Source organism: Salvelinus fontinalis, chromosome 6 (genome assembly GCF_029448725.1).
Source record: "Salvelinus fontinalis isolate EN_2023a chromosome 6, ASM2944872v1, whole genome shotgun sequence".
NCBI classification, from domain to species: Eukaryota; Metazoa; Chordata; class Actinopteri; order Salmoniformes; family Salmonidae; genus Salvelinus; species Salvelinus fontinalis.
The window spans coordinates 60,723,068-60,744,987 of NC_074670.1; the positions used below are offsets into that span (position 1 = coordinate 60,723,068).

At 41.6% G+C, this 21,920-nt stretch overlaps 1 protein-coding gene across 14 annotated transcripts in view; it reads right to left on the reverse strand.

Annotated features, from left to right (window-relative positions):
* LOC129858241 (prominin-1-A-like) overlaps nucleotides 1-21,920 on the reverse strand; it is a 114,057-nt gene that overhangs the window by 44,580 nt on the left and 47,557 nt on the right. For 9 of the 14 annotated variants that reach the window (XM_055927315.1, XM_055927316.1, XM_055927321.1 and 6 more), the window contains exons 2-4: nucleotides 20,934-20,992; nucleotides 20,277-20,303; nucleotides 10,766-10,971 (exon numbers count right to left, since the gene is read on the reverse strand). In XM_055927315.1, coding sequence (XP_055783290.1) covers nucleotides 10,766-10,971; nucleotides 20,277-20,303; nucleotides 20,934-20,992 — 292 coding nt within the window. The remainder of the gene's footprint in view (nucleotides 1-10,765; nucleotides 10,972-20,276; nucleotides 20,304-20,933; nucleotides 20,993-21,920) is intronic. The other 5 variants (XM_055927317.1, XM_055927318.1, XM_055927319.1 and 2 more) reach the window with 1 other exon arrangement.

Sequence of the window (21,920 nt, forward strand, 5' to 3'; positions counted from 1 at the left end):
GTGGTCAATTTGTAGTGTACACCCGAACATCCGTTCCGATATAAATCGGCCCGTAGCTGTATCTAGTTGCCTACCCCTGAATTCTTTCAACTATATTCATTTACAAAACATTTATTCTTTACTTTTGAGCACATTACTCTGGAATTCCTTTTTCAAAAATAACAAAAGGTCACACAAAACCTGAGCGCAGCTCAGCAACATCTCCAATAAAGAATTAATCAGCTAGTGAATACATAATTCAGTGTTATGGTAGCTAAAAAGCTTTCACACTGCAACATGCAATTTAGCCCCCTAGTGTCGTGTCATGTAAGGACACATTGTCAGTTCAGAGCACCTAACACAAAGTAAAGTACACAGTAACATAGGTGTGTGTGTGTGTGTGCAGTGCACCTACAGGAAGCATCACATTCCTTACCCTACAAGGACCCTGGGTAGTCATACTGTATAATGGAAGACAATGGGCGTGTCAGGCCTTGATATATAGTCTTAGACTGCAAGACTGACACCAATGCTAGCATCCATGACTCCATACCAAGTATCCTTGGTGGTTGGTTGCTCAAGGTTGTATAAGAGTTGTATCAAATCCTGTCCTAATTACAAATCCACTATTGCATATTGGTACCATCATAATGCATTACTTACCAGACTTGTCATAAGCACCTATGGTTCTCTAATACTGTCTTACTATCATAGTGAAAAGGGGCTTTAGTGTGGACATGGGGAGACCAGACTATTTTACTTAGTCCTTATTAGGTTATTATCCCCAGCTTAACAAAGCTAATTTTGTGCAGACATACAATAGCAGCTGCTAGCTTAGCTTGGTCATGCGTCTTCTCTATCGGTAAGTCTAATGGACAACACACAAGCAAAAGTAAAGTAAAGACTTCTTGAAACAATGGTGTTAACACTGCCGACACCACATGTTACAATAGGGTTAAAACTACGAATACCACATGTTACAATGAGGCTACTTAACACAACTGACACCACACGTTACAATAAGGTTAACACTACTGATACCACATGGTATAATAGGGTTAACACTACATGTTACATTGGTGTTACTTAACACTACCAACAGCACATGTTAAATTGGGGTTGCACATCTATCACTCCAGTGTTAATGCTAAATTGTAATTATTTCGCCTCCATGGCCTATTTATTGCCTTACCTCCCTACTCTTCTACATTTGCACACACTGTACATAGATTTTTCTATTGTGTTATTGACCGTACGTTTGTTTATGTGTAACTCTGTGTTGTTGTTTAAAAAAAAAACTCTACCTACACCACATGTTACAACGAGATTAACACTACTGACACCGCATGGTATAATGGGGTTAACACTGCCGACACCACATCTTTACAATGGCGTCAACACTAATGACACCACGTTACAATGGCGTTAACACTACTGACACCGCATGTTACAATGGGGTGAACACTACTGACACCACATAGGACAATGGGGTGAACACTACAGACACCACATGTTACAATAGGGTTAACACTACTGACACCACATGTTAGAATCCAAGATTCTATTTCAATGGAGCAGATGCTCTGTGTGCATGAAAGAGTTGGGAATTGTGTTTATAGAAAAGCCACAAATACACACTGTCTCTTTAAGACTGCAATATAAAACATAAAGAATACGTTAGCTATCTAACTTACAATGCCCAAGACATAACTATATTACTGTGATTCCAATAGCACTGTAAATTAGATCAGAAATCACTGCATGTCGCTACCGTAGGGATGGATTGGTGGATTGTAATGTAATAACTAGTGCACTGTTCTGAAACATGCAGTGTGCTGACAACCAGATAGTGTACGGTGCATTTAGTGTGAAATGTCTCTTTTCATAAGAGAAAGCACACACACACACACACACACACACACACACACACACACACACACACACACACACACACACACACACACACACACACACACACACACACACACACACACACACACACACACACACACACACACACACACACACACACACACAGGTTCTCTCTCTCCAGTGAGAAGTCCCTCCTAGTCAAGCGGAGGACTGGTGTCACTGTGGTCGATGGTCATTCACTGGGCCAGCCAGAGCCCAGTATAGCCGCATGCAACCACATATACAGGCAAACATGCAGGCCTAATACATTCACGTTAGGAAATTCTTGCCACATACAGTACCATTCAAACGTTTGGGATAACTTAGAAATGTCCTTGTTTTTGAAAGAAAAGCAAAAAAAATGTGTCCATTAAAATAACATCAAAACGGTGCCCATTATCAGCAACCATCACTCCTGTCTTCCAATGGCAGGTTGTGTTAGCTAATCCAAGTTTATCATTTTAAAGGCTAATTGATCAATAGAAAACCCTTTTGCAATTATGTTAGCACAGCTGAAAACTGTTATTCTGATTAAAGAAGCAATACAACTGGCCTTCTTTAGACTAGTTGAGTATCTGGAGCATCAGCATTTGTGGGTTCGATTACAGGCTCAAAATGGCCAGAAACAAAGACCTTTCTTCTGAAACTTGTCAGTCTATTTCTTGTTCTGAGAAATTATGGCTATTCCATGCGAGAAATTGATAAGAAACTGAAGATCTCGTACAATGCTGTGTACTACTCCCTTCACCGAACAGCGCAAACTGTTTCTAACCAGAATAGAAGGAAGAGTGGGAGGCCCAGGTGCACAAGTGAGCAAGAGGACAAGTACATTAGAGTGTCTAGTTTGCGAAACAGATGCTTCACAAGTCCTCAACTGGCAGCTTCATTAAATAGTACCTGCAAAACACCAGTCTCAACGTCAACAGTGAAGAGGCGACTCCGGGATGCTGGCCTTCTAGGCAGAGTTGCAAATAAAAATCTATATCTCAGACTGACCAATAAAAAGAAAAGATTAAGATGGGCAAAAGAACACAGACACTGGACAGAGGAACTCGGCCTAGAAGGCCAGCATCCTGTGGTCACCTCTTCACTGTTGATGTTGAGACTGGTGTTTAGTGGGTACTATTTAATGAAGCTGCCAGTTGAGGACTTGTGAGGCGTCTGTTTCTCAAACGTCTTTATCTACTATACAAATGCTGCTATTTCAAGACCACAAGTCCAACTACCCACCCACCAAGAGCTACTGTCACAGTCTTGAGTGCAAAACACAGGAAACAAATCATATCTGTATTTTCTTAATAACATTACAATATCTCTATCATCCATAATGTTCATACATTTTTCTCCATTCCCTCAACTTTAGAGTGTAAACAAGGGAACATTAAGCAACACTGCTTTTAAAACCAGAATAACTTGTCAGGACATGACTGCCTCATTATTTTTTTATTTCACCTTTATTTAACCAGGTAGGCCAGTTGAGAACAAGTTCTCATGTACAACTGCGACCTGGCCAAGATAGAGCAAAGCAGTGCGACACAAACAACACAGAGTTACACATGGGATAAACAAACGTACAGTCAATAACACAATAGAAAAGTCTATATACAGTGTGTGCAAATGTAGTAAGATTAGGGAGGTAAGGCAATAAATAGGCCATAGTGGCAAAATAATTACAATTTAGCAATTAAACACTGGAGTGATAGATGTGCAGAAGATGAATGTGCAAGTAGAGATACTGGGGTGCAAAGGAGCAAAAAGGAAATAACAATATGGGGATGAGGTAGTTGGGTGGGCTATTTACAGATGGGCTATGTACAGGTGCAATGATCGGTAAGCTGCTCTGACAGCTGATGTGAAAGTTGTGTGAAAGTTCAATAGTTCAAAAGCTAGTGATGTTATAATAATCATTATCACACCATAATACACTATCATTTAATAGCAGTAATAATATCTCTCCTCAGTCTCCTGTGATGACCTGTCTGGGCCTTATCATTTTGGGCCCTGATATTATTAGCTTGGGTTTTGAAGACAATTTGCGCTAAGATGTAAATATTAGGTCCGATGTTTATTTTAAGGCTTAACTGGATCTGAAGTTACTTTGAATATGGTTCTTATTTTGTTAAATTAATTCAGGGACATCTCCACTCCATACAACGGTCTCATTGTGTAAATGTTGTTTCAATAGTCTGAGCACTTTCCCAGGTTAATTTCAGGTCTGTAGAGCAGTGTCCCAAAAAATGGTGGGTCACAGCCAACTCTTAAGCGGTTGCAGTTCAAGATAAGCCTGATATTCTGTGCTTCAATATTTGTCTGATCTCAGTTTAGTTCATGATTGGGATAAGGCTAGAATGAGCCTCTCAAACTCCTGTCCTGGAGAGCTACTGGGTGAGTACAGGCTTTTGTTCCAGTCCAGTGGTAACACATCTGTATTCCAACACATACAGTGGTCCTGTTCAGCCCTTTATGTGACCAGGGTGTTACCGTTTGGAACATTCAGTGGTACTGTTCAACCCCTAGCCTTATTAGCTTGGGCTTTAATGACAATCTGCGCTAAGATGTAAGTTGGGCCCTCCCCTGTCTGTCTGTCCGTCTGTCTCCCCTGTCGGTCTTGTCTGTCTGTGTGCCTGCTTGCCTGTCTGTACTGTCTGTCCGTCTGTTTGTATCTTGTTAAAGTAGGTGCTTGGCTCTTAGCGCTACAGTACAGTGGTGCCACTCTTTCATATCACTCCCCCATGACAACAAGCCCTAACGGCAGGAGTTTAGTGCCTTGGCAACGGCTTCTGGGGAGCTCTGTTGCCGAGGTGCGGTGTAGTAGAATCTCCATGTTGGCTGAGAGAGGTGGCTGTGGAGGAATATAACCATCTGACAAAAAAGCAGGGAGAGGTAGTGTGTGTCACAGCCATAGTGTTCTCTGTACATATCATGTGAACGATCCATATGTTATATTTCATAAGTGAAACTCTATCAAATATGTGAATGGGCGCACATAATGATTACAATATGTGTGTGCTTGCGCGCATCTATGTGTGAGTGTGCGTGTCTGTCTGTCTGCCTGCGTCTGTGTGTTCAGCTCACCATGGCGTGTGACACCACAGTGATAGTGTTCTGTGCACCTGGAGAAAGCAGGGCAGTGATGAGAAGTTGTTTCCACATATTAATTGGGTCACTTCGTCAATGATTAATCATCAGCACACACAAGGTAGAACGAGGCACCCCATACTGTACTAATCAGATAACATCAGTCTATGTTAATACTTCTAGACAGGGAGAGATGGATACTTGGGTCAAATACATGATCAAATACTAGAGGCTGCACTTTTGGGACTATTCTATTGTTCCCATAGTACGGGGGAAACTGTCTATTAATAGATTAGTGGATCGCATCATTAGTCCATTATGAGACAGGGTATATCTTTTACTGCAGTACGGATAATCATCTTTACACTGAAAGGTTACTAAAACCATAGTTTGTAGTGATACTTTTCTTTTGTAGTCCTAACTTTAATCTGTAATCTACATGTGTTGCATTCTGAACAATAGATTCATTTAAAATGTAAGGCAAAAGGCTTGCTGCTGTGTTCTGCACAGTAGCCTATGAACTGTCATGTGGCATGACTTCCAATGACATAACAGAACTCATTAGAAAGTTGTGACGGCTGGAACTAATATTGGAAACGAGATAATTCAAACATTTACAAAGTTATTAAGAATGTATGGTGAAGGCTTGACAGTGCTGCTCTATTTCAAACATGAGATAAATATGAAATGGATAGGACAGTACACAGACAGTACATAAGGATAATACACAGATGATAATACATAGATGATAATACACCGAGGACAGTACAGAGAGGATAATACACAGAGGACAATATACAGAGAACAAGCTTTCCTATCCTCTTCATCCTCTAGCATCTTTCCCTCAAATGTCTGTCTGTCTGGTCAGATGTGTGGCTTTAGACGAAACATTGAGCTCACTGTCCCCTCAAATCTTTTATATCTGTGTCACGCCCTGACCTTAGAGAGACGTTTTATTTCTCTATTTGGTTAGGTCAGGGTGTGATTTGGGTGGGCATTCTATGTTTTCTATTTCTTTGCTTTTGGCAGAGTGTGGTTCCCAACCAGAGGCAGCTGTCTATCGTTGTCTCTGATTAGGAATCATACTTAGGCAGCCCTTTTTCCCACCTATGTTGTGAGTAATTGTTTATTTTCTGTGTGTGTTTGTGTGCGACACGGTTGCGTCACGTTTGTTTCTGTTAACCTGTTCTTTTTGTGAAGGTTTCACTACGATTAAAAGAAATGTGGAATTACATTCACGCTGCGCCTTGGCTCCTCTATGACAGGGAGTTTGAAGACAATGAACGTGACAATCTGAACCAGTCGAACCTCATAATAGTGACACAACTAAAGGCAAATAGGAGCATTGTACCTAAAACATACACTACATGACCAAAAATCATGGGTATTCAAATGGAGTTGGTCCCACCTTTACTGCTATAACAGATTCCACTCTACTGGGAAGGCTTTCCGCTAGATGTTGGAACATTGCTGCAGGAACTTGGTTCTATTCAGCCACAAGATCATTAGTGAGGTCAGGCACTGATGTTGGGTGATTAGGACTGGCTCGCAGTCGGCGTTTCAATTCATCCCAATGGTGTTTGATGGGGTTGAGGTTAGGGCTCTGTGCAGGCCAGTCAAGTTCTTCCACACTAATCTCGACAAACCAATTCTGTATGGACCTCGCTTTGTTCACGGGGGCATTGTCATTTGTCATGCTGAAACAGGAAAGTGCCTTCCCCAAACATTTGCCACAAAGTTGGAAGCACATAATCGTCTAGAATGTTATTGTATGCTGTAAGGTCTCCCTTCACTGGAACTAAGGGGCCTAGCCCAAACCATGAAAAACAGCCCCAGACCATTAGTCTTCCTCCACCAAAGTTTAGTTCGCACGACTGCCCGATGGTGAAGCGTGACTCATCACTCCAGAAAATGTGTTTCTACTTCTCCAGAGTCCAATGGCGGCGAGGTTTACACCACTCCAGCCGACACTTGGCATTGCACATGGTGATCTTAGGCTTGTAGGCGGCTGCTCGGCCATGGAAACCCATTTAATGAAGCTCCCGACTAAAATAACAGTAGCTGACGTTGCTTCCAGAGGCAGTTTGGAACTCGGTAGTGAGTATTGCAACCGAGGACAGACACATTTTTACGCGCTACACTCGGCGGTCCCGTTCCGTGAGCTTCTGTGGGCTACCACTTCGCGGCTGAGCCGTTGTTGCTCCTAGACGTTTCCATTTCACAATAACAGCACTTACAGTTGACTGGGGCAGCTCTATCAGGGCAGACATTTTACAAACTAACTTGTTGGAAAGGTTGTATCCTATGACGGTGCTATGTTGAAAGTCACTGAGCTCTTCAGTAAGGCCATTCTACTGCCAATGTTTATCTATGGAGATTGCATGGCTGTGTGCTCGATTTTATACACCTGTCAGCAACGGGTGTGGCTGAAATATCCCTTATCTACTAATTTGAAGGGGTGTCCACATAGGTTTGTATATATAGTGTACCTTACAAACCACAATGTGATGCTACACCTAAGTTTCGTAGACATCTTTGGCATACTAACCTATAATCCATACCAGAAAGCTTTATAGGCCTACACCTTAAAAATACACTTTCACATTCAATCAAACAGTTCTTGGAAATAGTGTAATACACCACCCATGTCAATTTTATGTCTCACACTCTCTCTCCCTCTCTAATAATGTGCCTGCACGCCTTGTCCTCGCTGTAAAACGTCTCATCCTCGCCCCATAGCTGTCAGCGATTGCGCTCTTTTGGTAATACCCTGTGTGTGTGTGTGTGTGTGTGTGTGTGTGTTTGTGTGTGTGTGAGTGAGTACTATGTGTATGCGCTGTACGCACGCATGTGCCCTATGGGTAACACACTCCCTGTCCCTCAGCTCGAGAGGTGGTCTCCTCATCCCTGTGCCCAGTGTAATTGCTTCATTAGAATCGTTGTGGTGTCTTCGCCTGGTGGCCGGGGAGATTTAATAAGAGCTCTGGGTGGTTTCTCTCTCTCAGACACTTGTCTCCGTGGAGCTAGGATTCCCCTCTGGAATTTGTAATAATGCAGCACTCTCTCTGCAATAAAGCCGTAAAGACAGGAACATCAAACAAAGAACAGAAGCTTGGTGAATCCTCTCTCCTCCACCGTAGAGCCAAAGGCAAGCCACAGATACTGTCTATATTGCGTCTGTATATGGCTATTTCTGCTGCCTAGCCAATAATGTGCTGTAAGTACATTTGACCATTTGTTTCTCACAATCACCACTGGATATCTAAAGTGATGCAAGTAAGTAGATGTACTGTGTTCGGGAAAAGATGCTGAGGGAGAACACTGAAGCAGGAACAGCATTAATTGAGTCAAAAGACTCTTGAATAGAGACATTATAAAAACGCATATTATGTAAAGTATTAATACCCCTTGACTTATTCCCCATTTTGTTGTGTTACAGCCTGAATTCAAAATGTATTAAATATATCTCACCCAACTACACACAATACCCCATAACGACAAAGTGAAAACATGTTTTTAGAATTTTTTCCAAATGTATTGAAAATGAAATACAGAATTATATCCACACCCTTGAGTCAACACATGTTAGAATCAACTTTGGCAGCTATTACAGCTGTGAGTCTTTCTGGGTAAGTCTTTAAAAGCTTTGCAAACCTGGGCCCAGATTCACAAAACCTTCTTAAGAATAAATGTATTCTTAACTACCATTTTTCCCTTAACTATAGACTTAAGAAGAAAGTTAAGCAAAGTTGCTATTCCTCAAAAAGGTTATTGAACATTTTTGAATTATTTTTTTTTGAACAGTTTCTCCTTAAGCAAAAAGTTAAGATGAAATTAGATTCTTCTTTTTTTTCTTAAGAAGCTTGTTACGTTTTTGCGTAAGAAGTGTTTTGTGAACCTGGGCCCTGGATTGTACAATATCTGCACATTATTATTTTTACAATTCTTCATGCTCTGTCAAGTTGGTTGATGATCATTGCTGGACAGCCAATTTCAAGTCTTGCCATAGCTTTTCAAGCCGATTTAAGTAAAAATCGTAACTAGGCCACTCAGGAACATTCAATGTCGTCTTGGTAAGCAACGCCAGTGCAGCCTTGTGCTTTAGGTTATTGTCCTGCTGAAAGGTGAATTTGTCTCCCAGTGTCTTTTGGAAAGCAGACTAAACCAGATTTCCCTCTAGGATTTTGCCTGTGCTTAGCTCTATATCCTAAAAAACTCCCTAGTCCTTGCCGATGACAAGCATACCCATAACATGATGCAGCCACCACCATGCTTGAAAATGTGAAGAGTGGTACTCAGTGATGTGTTGTGTTGGATTTGCCACAACATAATGCTTTGTATTCAGGACATAAAGTTAATTTCTTAGACACATTTTTGGCAGTTTTACTTTAGTGCCTTTTGGCAAACCGGATGCATGTTTTGTAATATTTTTTTTTCTGTACAGGCTTCCTTCTCATCCGAAGTGTAGTTAATAACTTCACCATGGACAAAGGGATATTAAGCACTATTATTGCACACAGAGTGAGTCCATTCAACTTTCTATGACTTATTAAGCACATTTTTAATCCTGAACTTATTTAGACTTTCCAATAACAAAGGTGTTAAATACTTATTGACTCAAGACATTACAGTCTTTCAGTTATAATTCATTTACAAAAATGTCTAAATTCAGAATTCCACTTCAAAATTATGGCGTATTGTGTGTAGGCCGATGACACAAAATCGAAATTTAATACATTTTAATTCAGACTGTACCACAACAAACTGTGGAAAAAAGTAAAGGTGTGTGAATACTTTCTGAAGGCACTGTGTCTATGTAAAATGTCCATTCCACCTTGTTTATAACTGATCATAAAAAACGTAGTAGTTGGCCTTTTGAAGAAGATTTCCAGGAGGGTCTCTTGATATAAGCTGTGGTTAATGTGTGGTTGTATTGTGTTACATTTATAGTAGGAGGACGGAGGTAGCCAAGGCGGGCTCAAACCTTCTAGTGTAGCCTTCATATTTACCCAGTGTTTTCCCTAGATTATAATCCGGACGGAGCACAAAGACACCCTAAAATGATATCCAAGGCCTGTTTGAACAACATTTTCAATTGAAAACCATTTAGGTCCAATGCTTTTAGGCAGAAGGGGACCAGAACTAAGTGAACACTTCCGCAGATTTAGTTGACTTTCACCAGTGAGTATGGTTACATGCACACATTAATAGGATTATTGTGAATAATCAGATTAATATAATAGCTCAAATTAAATGTTTACATGCTTTGCAAAAATAACAATTTCCCTAATAATCTTGTTTACATGGACACATCTGAAACCAGGCTACCTGATGATTGGACACAGATACATGCAGAAAATCGCAATTCAAAATAAACTTTCTACCACATGTTATTTTTGGGGAGCCTATTTGATTCTGAGTTCGGACATATACAATTTGTATGTGAAAACAATTTCTAAGATACATACTTTCCAAACTCACTTCACTCGCGCTAAAGATGGAGGCTTGTGCTGCTGGTGAGGGTAGATGCACAGATCAAATACACAGCTGAAACTCTGATTAAGCTGTTTACATGTAGAAAGATTGCTCAGAAAACCATGTGTTTTAAACGGCGTATGCTTACTTCGATTATGACCTTACGCTGATTAAAATAAAAAATAAGTAAGGAGTAAGGTGTTTACATGACTATTGCAATACCCGGCCTACTTCCATTATCAGTTTAATTTCGAATTACTAGTGTGCATGTAAACGTACTCGGTGATACATGAAAGTAAGATATTAACGGATGTGGACTCACGTGATGATGAGCGAGGTGGCGAAAAGCAGTGTGGTGAGCAGGCCCCGCTGGCAGTCAGCGTTCTTGCGCTGGCGCTGGTGCATCTCGCCGCCGCAGTTTTCACAGCAGCGACACAGGCAGAAGAAGAGGCCAACCAGGGGCAGTAGGACAATGAAGAGCAGGCCGAGCACGGCACACACCATGAAGCCTGTCTCATAGTAGATGGCCTGGAGAGAAGAGGAGGAGTAGATGGGAGGAGGGAGAGGGTGAAGAAGAGAGAGGGAGTGAGCAGAGGGGGACAAGTAGAGAGGGAAGAGTAGATGATTCCAGAATGATGATGAGAGCCCACAGTTGGCATTGACACTTTCCTTAAATGTAATTTCATACAGTACATAGTAGGCTACTCCATGGCCATGTTTGACAGCTTTTGCAATTTGTCCCAATTTTTTTTTCACCTTTATTTAATAACCAGGTGGGCCAGTTGAGAACAAGTTCTCATTTACAACTGCGACCTGGCCAAGATAGAGCAAAGCAGTGCGACACAAATAACACAGAGTTACACATGGGATAAATAAACATTGATGGCTGTGGAGATTTTATCCTCAAAATCAATGCCAAATGTGTGACACTTTAAGCCAGTAGGCATGTCATTTCTGAATCAGTGTGATTTTTATACTATTTGCATACTATGCTGCAAAAATGCAAACGATAACAGGAATAACACCAAAAACCAGGTTTTCCCAACTGACGGCCAAAGGGTGGTTTTGTTTCACCCGCAAGTTTTCTGAGCAAAATAAAACAAAAACATTTTCATTGTTGGACATAAAAGACTGTAAAAACACCAGGAAATCAGCTCCAAGTGATTTTCATTTTGGAAATCTCTTCCCAAGTATTCTCAAGCATTATAGAGACACGTGTATACAAATGAAAGCAAGGTTCGAAATTATTATGTTTTAGTCAAATATTATATCTGTTTGGGAATCTTGTGGTCAATTGCAGTATACAAATGATTTGTAATTATGTTCTGGCCCCCCGACATTCAGCTCCAGAAAAAAATTGTTTGAATCTATACTACCGTTCAAAAGTTCCGCTCACTGTTTCCTTGTTTTTGAAAGAAAAGCACATTTTTTTGTCCATTAAAATAAAATAGATCAGAAATACAGTGTAGACATTGTTAATGTTGTAAATGACTATTGTAGCTGGAAACGGATGATTTTATATGAAATATCTACATAGGCGTACAGGGGCCCATTATCAGCAACCATCACTCCTGTGTTCCAATGGCACGTTGTGTTAGCTAATACAAGTTTATCATTTTAAAAGTACCCGCAAAACACCAGTCCCAATGTCAACAGTGAAGAGGCGACTCCGGGATGCTGGCCTTCTAGGCAGAGCAGCAAAGGAAAAAACATATCTCAGACTGGCCAATAAAAAGAAAGATTAAGATGGGCAAAAGAACACAGACACTGGACAGAGGAACTCTGCCTAGAGTCGCCTCTTCACTGTTGACGTTGAGACTGGTGTTTTGCGGGTACTATTTAATGAAGCTGCCAGTTGAGGACTTGTGAGGCGTCTGCTCTCAAACTAGACACTCTAATGTACTTGTCCTCTTGCTCACTTGTGCACCGGGGCCTCCCACTCCTCTTTCTATTCAGGTTAGAGCCAGTTTGCGCTGTTCTGTGAAGAGAGTAGTAGACAGCGTTGTACAAGATCTTCAGTTTCTTGGCAATTTCTCACATGGAATAGCCTTCATTTCTCAGAACAAGAATAGACTGACGAGTTTCAGAAAAAATATATTTGTTTCTGGCCATTTTGAGTCTGTAATTGAACCCACAAATGCTGATGCTCCAGATGCTTCTTTAAACAGAACAACAGTTTTCAGCTGTGCTAACATAATTGCAAAAGGGTTTTCTAATGATCAATTAGCCTTTTAAAAATATAAACTTTGATTAGCTAACACAACGTGCCATTGGAACACAGGTGGTTGCTGATAATGGGCCTCTGTACGCCTATTTAGATATTCCATAAAAAATCTGCCGTTTCCAGCAACAATAGTCATTTACAACATTAACAATGTCTACACTGTATTTCTGATCAATTCGATGTTATTTTAAAGGGACAAAAAAATTGCTTTTCTTTCAAAAACAAGGACATTTCTAAGTGACCCCCAAACTTTTGAACGGTAGTATATATAGTTGATTATCCCTGCCATTAACAATGTCAAATCAATAGAAACATACATTGCATGACATTTTGCATCAACAATTGCTTTAAATGTGGGAACATCAACACAAAGGACATGCATGTAATCAACAACAAAAAAATAAGACAAATGTTTAGTTCAATAGGTGCAATTAGTTTAACGAATATGAGACTAATTCTAGTGAAGGGCAAAGAAAGAATTAGTGCTTCTAATGTTGCTTCAGAAATAGCAATGCTACTTCAGTTAGCTACACTCTTAGAAAAAAGGGTTTTGGTTTGATTTGTTAGGGTCCCCATTAGCCGGCAGTCCCCATAGGAGATCCCTTTGAATAACTATTTCTGGGTTCATGTAGAACCGTTTCTGCAGAGGGTTCTACATGGAACCCAAAATGATTCTACCTGGGAACCAAAAAGGGTTCTCCTATGGGGACAGCCGAAGAACCCTTTTGTAAATTGTAAAGTACGTTTTTTTGTCTGTAATGTATTTTTCGTTATGTGTCGGACCACAGTGGCGACAGCCAGCCTTACTGTTTACAAAAGGGTTCTTCGGCTGTCCCCATAGGAGAACCCTTTTTGGTTCCCAGGTAGAACCATTTTGGGTTCCATGTAGAACCCTCTGCAGAAACGGTTCTACATGAACCCAGAAATAGTTATTCAAAGGGATCTCCTATGGGGACTGCCAATGAACTGTTTTAGGTTCCAGATAGCCCCTTTTTTTCTAACAGTGTAAGCTACAGTGGGGGTAGCTAGGTGAGATGGAGTAGAGGTCATGACCATAGAGGATTAAGTACATGGGCCAAACTTTAGAGCACTCAATAGGCTGAACTTTAGAGAACTCAATGGACCAAACTTGAGAGCACTCAATGGACCTAACGTTAGAGCACTCAATGGACCAAACTGGAGAGAACCCAATGGACAAAACTTTAGAGTACTCAATGGACCTAACGTTAGAGCATTCAATGGACCAAACTGGAGAGCACTCAAGTTATCATGTCAGTTATCATGAACACTGTCTCCCACCTCCCCTTATTATATAAGGTCCCTGTCCCACTTATCTCCTCCTATCTCAACTGAACTAAGCGAGGGTGTTAAAATTTTTGACATTTTTATAGGAATTAGTAATTCCCGCTCTGTATGTAACTTGTCACAATGACATTATACTGCTTCATAATATGAAAAGGGTGAAAGGGGCAGCTATCAAAACGTCTGAATGACTCCTCTCATGGCTGCCACTACTGATTTACAGTAATCTTAATCTTCTTAACCCAGTGACCCTCCTGCACTGGAGACCTGCTGCTTTGCTATTTAGCACTCTCCAGGACTCTCTTGAAAAATAGATTTCAAATCTCAAAGAGCCCTTCCTGGTTAAATAAAAGTTAAATCAAAAATGTAAAAAACTCAGACTCAAATCTATTCTGAACTTTTTTTCCACCTCTTCTCCTTTTCTCTTCTGCTCGTTATGATAACTTTGGGCAAAGTTTCTAAATCTCTGGCTGCTTAGTTAATCCAACTTCTAAAGCTACTCTTGGCTGAGTAAGGCTCACTGGGTGTCAGTCAGGTAGTTCCTGGAGGCTATGGATGAAGAGAAATCCTGTCTTAGCTAAAGCCCCCTCGCCCTGGCTTCTTTCTCTCCACATTGTCAGAGGTGGTAAATCTCAGAGTCGGAGGGAATGTGTGACTTTTACTATAATGAACAAAGCATCCATTCATGTCTGACCAGTTCTTTGACGGCTTGGCCTTTTCTTTTGCCTTTACACGGTTCTGTTTGTCTTTGTTAAGGGTTCTGCACATCCACCACAATCGCTGTTAAATAGATTTTTCATCAAATGCTTCCCACAGCTGTTTGAACTGGGTGGCAACTTGCAAGGGCACTTTGTGTACCTCAATGCTACGTGATCGGATTAATTCTCAAGGTTAAGTTTCCAGGTGGGCCGTCCGCTACTCACTTTCTACTGGCATTTGTCCAATTAGGAGTGAAAACACACACACACAGCCATTCTCTCAGTGCATAACAAGGAGAGAAAAGGTGACTTTTCTTTCCAGAATAATTGTCAGATTGCGAGAGGTTGTATGATGGGATGGTATTGGTAGCAGCAAACTGTCATCTCTGTCTAATCCTTATCACAAGGCATATAAACCCTTTACATGGTTAAAACAATCCCTCTAAAGACTGCGCTTGCCCGCTCCTATTTCACTCCAGTAGCACTCACTTCACGAGGTCAGGGCATGCCCAGTCCAGCATGCATTTGTAGTCTACTTGTGTGCTACTATAGCCCCTTGCTTTAGCTACTGTCATGGAGTTCACAAAATATTTCCATAAAGAAACTGATAGAACACACAGGTGCCAAATCAAGGTGACTTACAAAGATGTGGACCAAGAGCAAGAGTGGGAGTGTGTCGATGTAGTGTCCACATCTAAAGAATCATTGTGGAATCTGAAAAGAGACTTATCCCGAAAGCATGATTGTGTACTTACTACGTGCACATGCTAAAAGAAAGAAAGCTAAGGTAACTGAGCTAAACGACTACTGCCCCGTAGCACTCACTTCCGTCATCATGAAGTGCTTTGAGAGACTAGTCAATGACCATATCACCTCCACCCTACCTGACACCCTAGACCCACTCCAATTTGCTTACCGACCCAATAGGTCCACAGGCGACGCAATCGCAGCCACACTGCACTAACCTATCTGGACAAGAGGAATACCTATGTGAGAATGCTGTTCATCGACTACAGCTCAGCATTTAACACCATAGTACCCTCCAAACTCGTCATCAAGCTCGAGACCCTGGGTCTCGACCCCGCCCTGTGCAACTGGGTCCGGGACTTCCTGACGGGCCGCCCCCAGGTGGTGAGGGTAGGTAACAACATCTCCACCCCGCTGATCCTCAACACTGGGGCCCCACAAGGGTGCGTTCTGAGCCCTCTCCTGTACTCCCTGTTCACCCACGACTGCGTGGCCATGTACGCCTCCAACTCAATCATCAAGTTTGCGGATGACACTACAGTGGTAGGCTTGATTACCAACAACGACGAGATGGGCTACAGGGAGGAGGTGAGGGCCCTCGGAGTGTGGTGTCAGGAAAATAACCTCACACTCAACGTCAACAAAACAAAGGAGATGATTGTGGACTTCAGGAAACAGCAGAGGGAGCACCCCCCTATCCACATCAACGGGTCAGTAGTGGAGAAGGTGGAAAGTTTTAAGATCCTTGGTGTACACATCACGGACAAACTGAATTGGTCCACCCACACAGACAGCGTTGTGAAGAAGGCGCAGCAGCGCCTCTTCAACCTCAGGAGGCTGAAGAAATTCGGCTTGTCACCAAAAGCACTCACTAACTTCTACAGATGCACAATCGAGAGCATCCTGTCGGGCTGTATCACCGCCTGGTACGGCAACTGCTCCACCCACAACCGTAAGGCTCTCCAGAGGGTAGTGAGGTCTGCACAACGCATCACCGGGGGCAAACTACCTGCCCTCCAGGACACCTACACCACCCGATGTCACAGGAAGGCCATAAAGATCATCAAGGACAACAACCACCCAAGCCACTGCCTGTTCACCCCGCTATCATCCAGAAGGCGAGGTCAGTACAGGTGCATCAAAGCAGGGACCGAGAGACTGAAAAACAGCTTCTATCTCAAGGCCATCAGACTGTTAAACAGCCAACACTAGTATTTAGTGCCAACATACTGACTCAACTCCAGCCACTTTAATAATGGGAATTGATGGAAATTATGTAAAAATGTACCACTAGCCACTTTAAACAATGCCACTTAATATAATGTTTACATACCCTACATTACTCATCTCATATGTATATGTATATACTGTACTCTATATCATCTACTGCATCTTGCCATCTTTATGTAATACATGTATCACTAGCCACTTTAAACTATGCCACTTTATGTTTACAAACCCTACATTACTCATCTCATATGTATATACTGTACTCTATACCATCTACTGCATCTTGCCTATGCCGTTCTGTACCATCACTCATTCATATATCTTTATGTACATATTCTTTATCCCTTTACACTTGTGTGTATAAGGTAGTAGTTGTGGAATTGTTAGGTTAGATTACTTGTTGGTTATTACTGCATTGTCGGTACTAGAAGCACAAGCATTTCGCTACACTCTCATTAACATCTGCTAACCATGTGTATGTGACAAATAAAATTTGATTTGATAAAAGTAAGGAACGAGGTGGGTAGAAAACTAAGTGTGTCATTGTAGCAAAGTATTTATACAAAACAAATCGGATTTTGTAACATTTCGTTCATTTTTGTTTTATTATCTATACAAGAGGCCATCATTAGTTTTGGCCCAAAAGGCCTGGCATATTCCCACGTTCAAGAACGTTTCTGTTTTGAATGGGTTATTTTGCCTAAAAACCTTTTGTCACGCCCGGGCCTTAGTATTATTTGTTTTATTTATTATTTTAGTTAGGTCAGGGTGTGACCTGGGGTATGTGTGTATTTTGGGGTATTATATGGTAGAGGGGGTGTTGGTTGTAGTTTATGGTTTTGTGTTGAGTGTATGTGTCTAGCTGTGTCTATGTTGGGTGTAGTTGTCTAGGGAAGTCTATGGTGGCCGGAATGGGTTCTCAATTAGAGACAGTTGATTTCGGTTGTCTCTAATTGGGAGCCATATTTAAGGCTGCCATAGGCTTTAGCTGTTTGTGGGTCATTGTATATGTCTATGTCGATGTAAGTAGTCTGTGTGTGCACTTACGTTTGAAGTTTCACGATCGTTTGTTGTTTTTGTTAGTGTTGTATAAGTGTTTGGTGATCATCTTCGTCGTTCTATTAAAGAAGATGTATTCAAATCATGTTGCGCCTTGGTCCTCTCGTTCATGTCAACGCGATCGTGACACCTTTAGGCCTACCTATAGAAAATGTTTAAAAACAACTCTGCATCTCTGCCCAGCCTGGCAAGAGTGACCTTATTCTAAAATGAATTAAACTGTCCCCCCCCCCCCCCCCCCCTCAATCAACACACAATAGCCCATAATGACAAACAGTTTACAAACACTTTAATATCACATTTACATAAGTATTCAGACCCTTTACTCAGAACTTTGTTGAAGCACCTTTGGCAGCTATTACAGCCTCAAGTCTTCTTGGGTATCACGCTACAAGTTTGGCAAACTTGTATTTGGGGAGTTTCTCCTATTCTTCTCTGCAGATCCTCTCAAGCCCTGTCAGGTTGGATGGGGAGCGATGCTGCACTACTATTTTCAGGTCTCTCCAGAGATGTTCGATCGGGTTCAAGTCTGGGCTCTGGCTGGGCCACTAAAGGACATTCAGAGACTTCTCCCAAAGCCACTCCTGCATTGTCTTGGCTGTGTGCTTAGGGTCGTTGACCTGTTGGAAGGTGAACCTTCGCCCCAGTCTGAGGTCCTGAGTGCTCTGGAGCAGGTTTTCATCAAGGATCTCTCTGTACTTTGCTCTGTTCATCTTTCCCTCAAGCCTGACTAGTCTCCCAGTCCCTGCCGCTGAAAAACATCTCCACAGCATAATGCTGCCAACACCATGCTTCACCGTAGGGATACTGCCAGGTTTCCTCCAGATGTGACACTTTGCATTCAGGACAAAGAGTTCAATCTTGGTTTCATCTGACCAAAGAATCTTGTTTCTCATGGGCTAAGAGTACTTCACGTGCCTTCAGGAAAACTCCAAGAGGTCTGTTATGTGCCTTTGACTGAGGAGTGGCTTCCATCAGGCCACCTTCTGGAAGGTTCTCCCATCTCTACAGAGGAACTCTGGAGCGCGGTAAGAGTGACCATCGGGTTCTTGGTCACCTCCCTGACCAAGGCCCTTCTCCCCCGATTGCTCAGTTTGGCCAGGCGGCCAGCTCTAGGAAGAGTCTTGGTGGTTCCAAACCTCTTCCAGAGGCCACTGTGTTTTTGGGGACCTTCAACGCTGCAGAAATGTTTTGGTACCCTTCCCCAGATCTGTGCCTCAACACAATCATGTCTCGGAGCTCAACGAACAATTCCTTCGACCTCATGGCTTGGTTTTTGCTCTAATATGCACTGTCAACTGTGGGACCTTATATAGACAGGTGTGTGCCTTTCCAAATCATGTCCAATAAATGTAATTTGGCACAGGTGCACTCCAATCAAGTTTAAGAAACATCTCAAGGATGATCAATGGAAATAGGATGCACCTGAGTTAAATTTTTTCGAGCCTCATAATTTTAATACATTTCCAAAAATGTCTAAAAAACTATTTTTGCTTTGTCATTATGGGTTCGTAATAATTCAGTCAATTTTAGAATAAGGCTGTAAAGTAACAAAATGTGGGGAAAGGGATTGACTACTTTCTGAATGCACTGTATGAAAATCAGTATGACCCAACCTCTCCAGTCGTATGGGAATGTGATATATGAGGTTCTTTACAGACTATGACTATACTGAATATATCAGTGTCTTGGGATTTAACTGGGGTTCTGGCCTCAGCAGCACAGCTAGTGCTCAAGTGAGGCTCAGCATGGAAATGTTTTGACTGTCTGGGAGAGAAGAGAAAAATCACACTGCAGAGGACTCAGCCTGACTGAATGGTTGCCATGGAAATCCCTGGTCCTAAACACATTTGACCCTTTTGGAAATTGCTCATACACAGATATGAATTGTGCCTGTCATCGTATGACTGGTATGATCACATCAGAGGAGGCTGGTGCAATGAGCTATAGGATGACCGGCTCATTGAAAAGGCTGGAATGGAATCATTGGAATGGTACCAAACACATCAAACACATGGAATCAATGAAAATGTATTCCATTCCCGCCATTACAATGAGACAGTCCTCCTATAGCTCCTCCCACCAGCCTCTTCTGGATCATTTAACACATTACAGTAAAAGCCCATATAAATCCATTGGTTATATCCTGACTGTCATAGAACTTTGAATCGAATTCCAATGACGACCATTTACCTTAAGTAGTTTCTAGGACCCTCACTCCAGCGGACAACATTTGTCATGGGAATCAAGTTATGACAGTCAAGTTATGAAATCTGGTTTTCTGGTTGAAGAGATGTCAGATAACCATATTAGAAGCAGATAGAGGTATTTTTAAAAATAGTTGCTAAAAAGACATGTAAACAAAATGTCCTTTTGCCATGAGTGTACAACCTCACGTTGCCATTGCAACATCTGATCTCATTGCAATGAGTTTTGTCCGCTGGGTCACTTCAATAAATGTGATGGCAGAGTGAGCTAAAGATATGCTAGATGGGTGAGGGGTAGTTGGGGGAAGGACTGGGACCATACAGGTGGATGAAGGTATAGGAGGCTAGGTAGTGTGCAAACTTTACCTGGAGCGTCAGCACAATGTTCTCTGGCTGAGGATTGCCCAGTCAGATGAAGAAGGCATGCAGAAGACAAAGGCAACGCAGAGTCAAATAAATAATGTGGATGAAGCAGAAAATCAAACTTAAAATTCACATGCATATTCAGACAGTTGCACATACAGACAAAGAGCATCTATAGGCTCTAATGTATAGTACATTCCATCTTTGATGTCGTTTTAATGTTTTGACCTGCAATTGACTGGAGGCTTCAAAACAGTTTGATCCTGATCAATAAATAAATGCTGTCTGGAAACATTCAAACACTTTTCTTCTGAAGATTCAGGAGAAGCCTAGATCTTCAAAGAAAAAATGAGTTGTTAATTAAAGGTGTTTATTAGACGAAAACACGACTGATTTCTCCCTCGGTTTGCTGTCGTACACATTGCCAGAGGCAATAACTGTTCTTCCAGCGTACTAACACTTAGGGAGGTCTCGCCTTGGATTACAAAAGCAATTAACACATTGCTTTAGAATAGATAGGGTGGTGCCAATCGCACAACATCTCAAATATAAGTCATTTCCGTATCATAAATAACTGCATGACACTAGTGAGAAAGTCAAATCATAAAAATCTATGAACAAGCACAGATAAACATTAAGTGTGTACACAAACAGACTCACCTTCTGATACTCCGACTGAATGGCTCCAAATTTATCCTTGGCGACTTTGACGACGAGATCTGAAACGACATGGAGGAAACAGACACAGTGTGAGGTCCGCTTGTCGCAGTTCAGCGCTGTCACAGTTTGCTACGCAACATCATGTTCCCCCATAAGTACAGTACAGAAACCTTCACAACACCATCCCCTGAGGACCACCTTTCAGCTCTAAATTGTACAGTAGTAAATGACTTACAGTACTGCGATGCTATAGTACACAGAGAACCAGCTACACAATATGATGGCTAATAATTTGTTATTTACAGTATATCATATCCATGGGGGTTCAGCCAGAGATACATGATAGTGTTCTATTTAATTGTGTGTGTCCAGCAAAGCTACCCACTGATCTAGAAACCGGCTATTGCATCTTCAGTAGTGGTGGATGACACCGTATAGTAGAAATGTAGAACTCTAGACATCTAGTGGGCAGTAATATTTGATATGTATATATACAGTATACTATATACACATCACATGCGACTCGTAATAAGACTAAGCCATTAACCTACTCAAATGTTTATCTGACTCCATAAAGATAGGAATATGCAAGAGACTATGGTTGAGTTACAGTAATAGGCAGTGAAGAAATGTCTGAGAATGGAATTCTAAATACAAGTGTATTTAATTACTTTGTAAAATGAATGGATTCACATACAAGGCATGAAGCTTAAGTTACAAACCATTAACAAGCATTACAAGGCATTATTCTAAGCATGGTCAGAGACAAAGAGAGAGAGACAAAGAAACCATGGCTTGTGCCATGGCCCATAGCTCATGGGAGAAGGAGATAAATAGTGTAGGTATCTCACCACAGCAGGTCAGGAACATAAGAGAAAGAACAATGAATATTTTCTAAACATCTCAGTTGTTTGGATTCAAAATCTGAGTTGTTGACCAATACTACTACTGTAAAGTTAACCTCCAATCAGATATCAGACCTACATG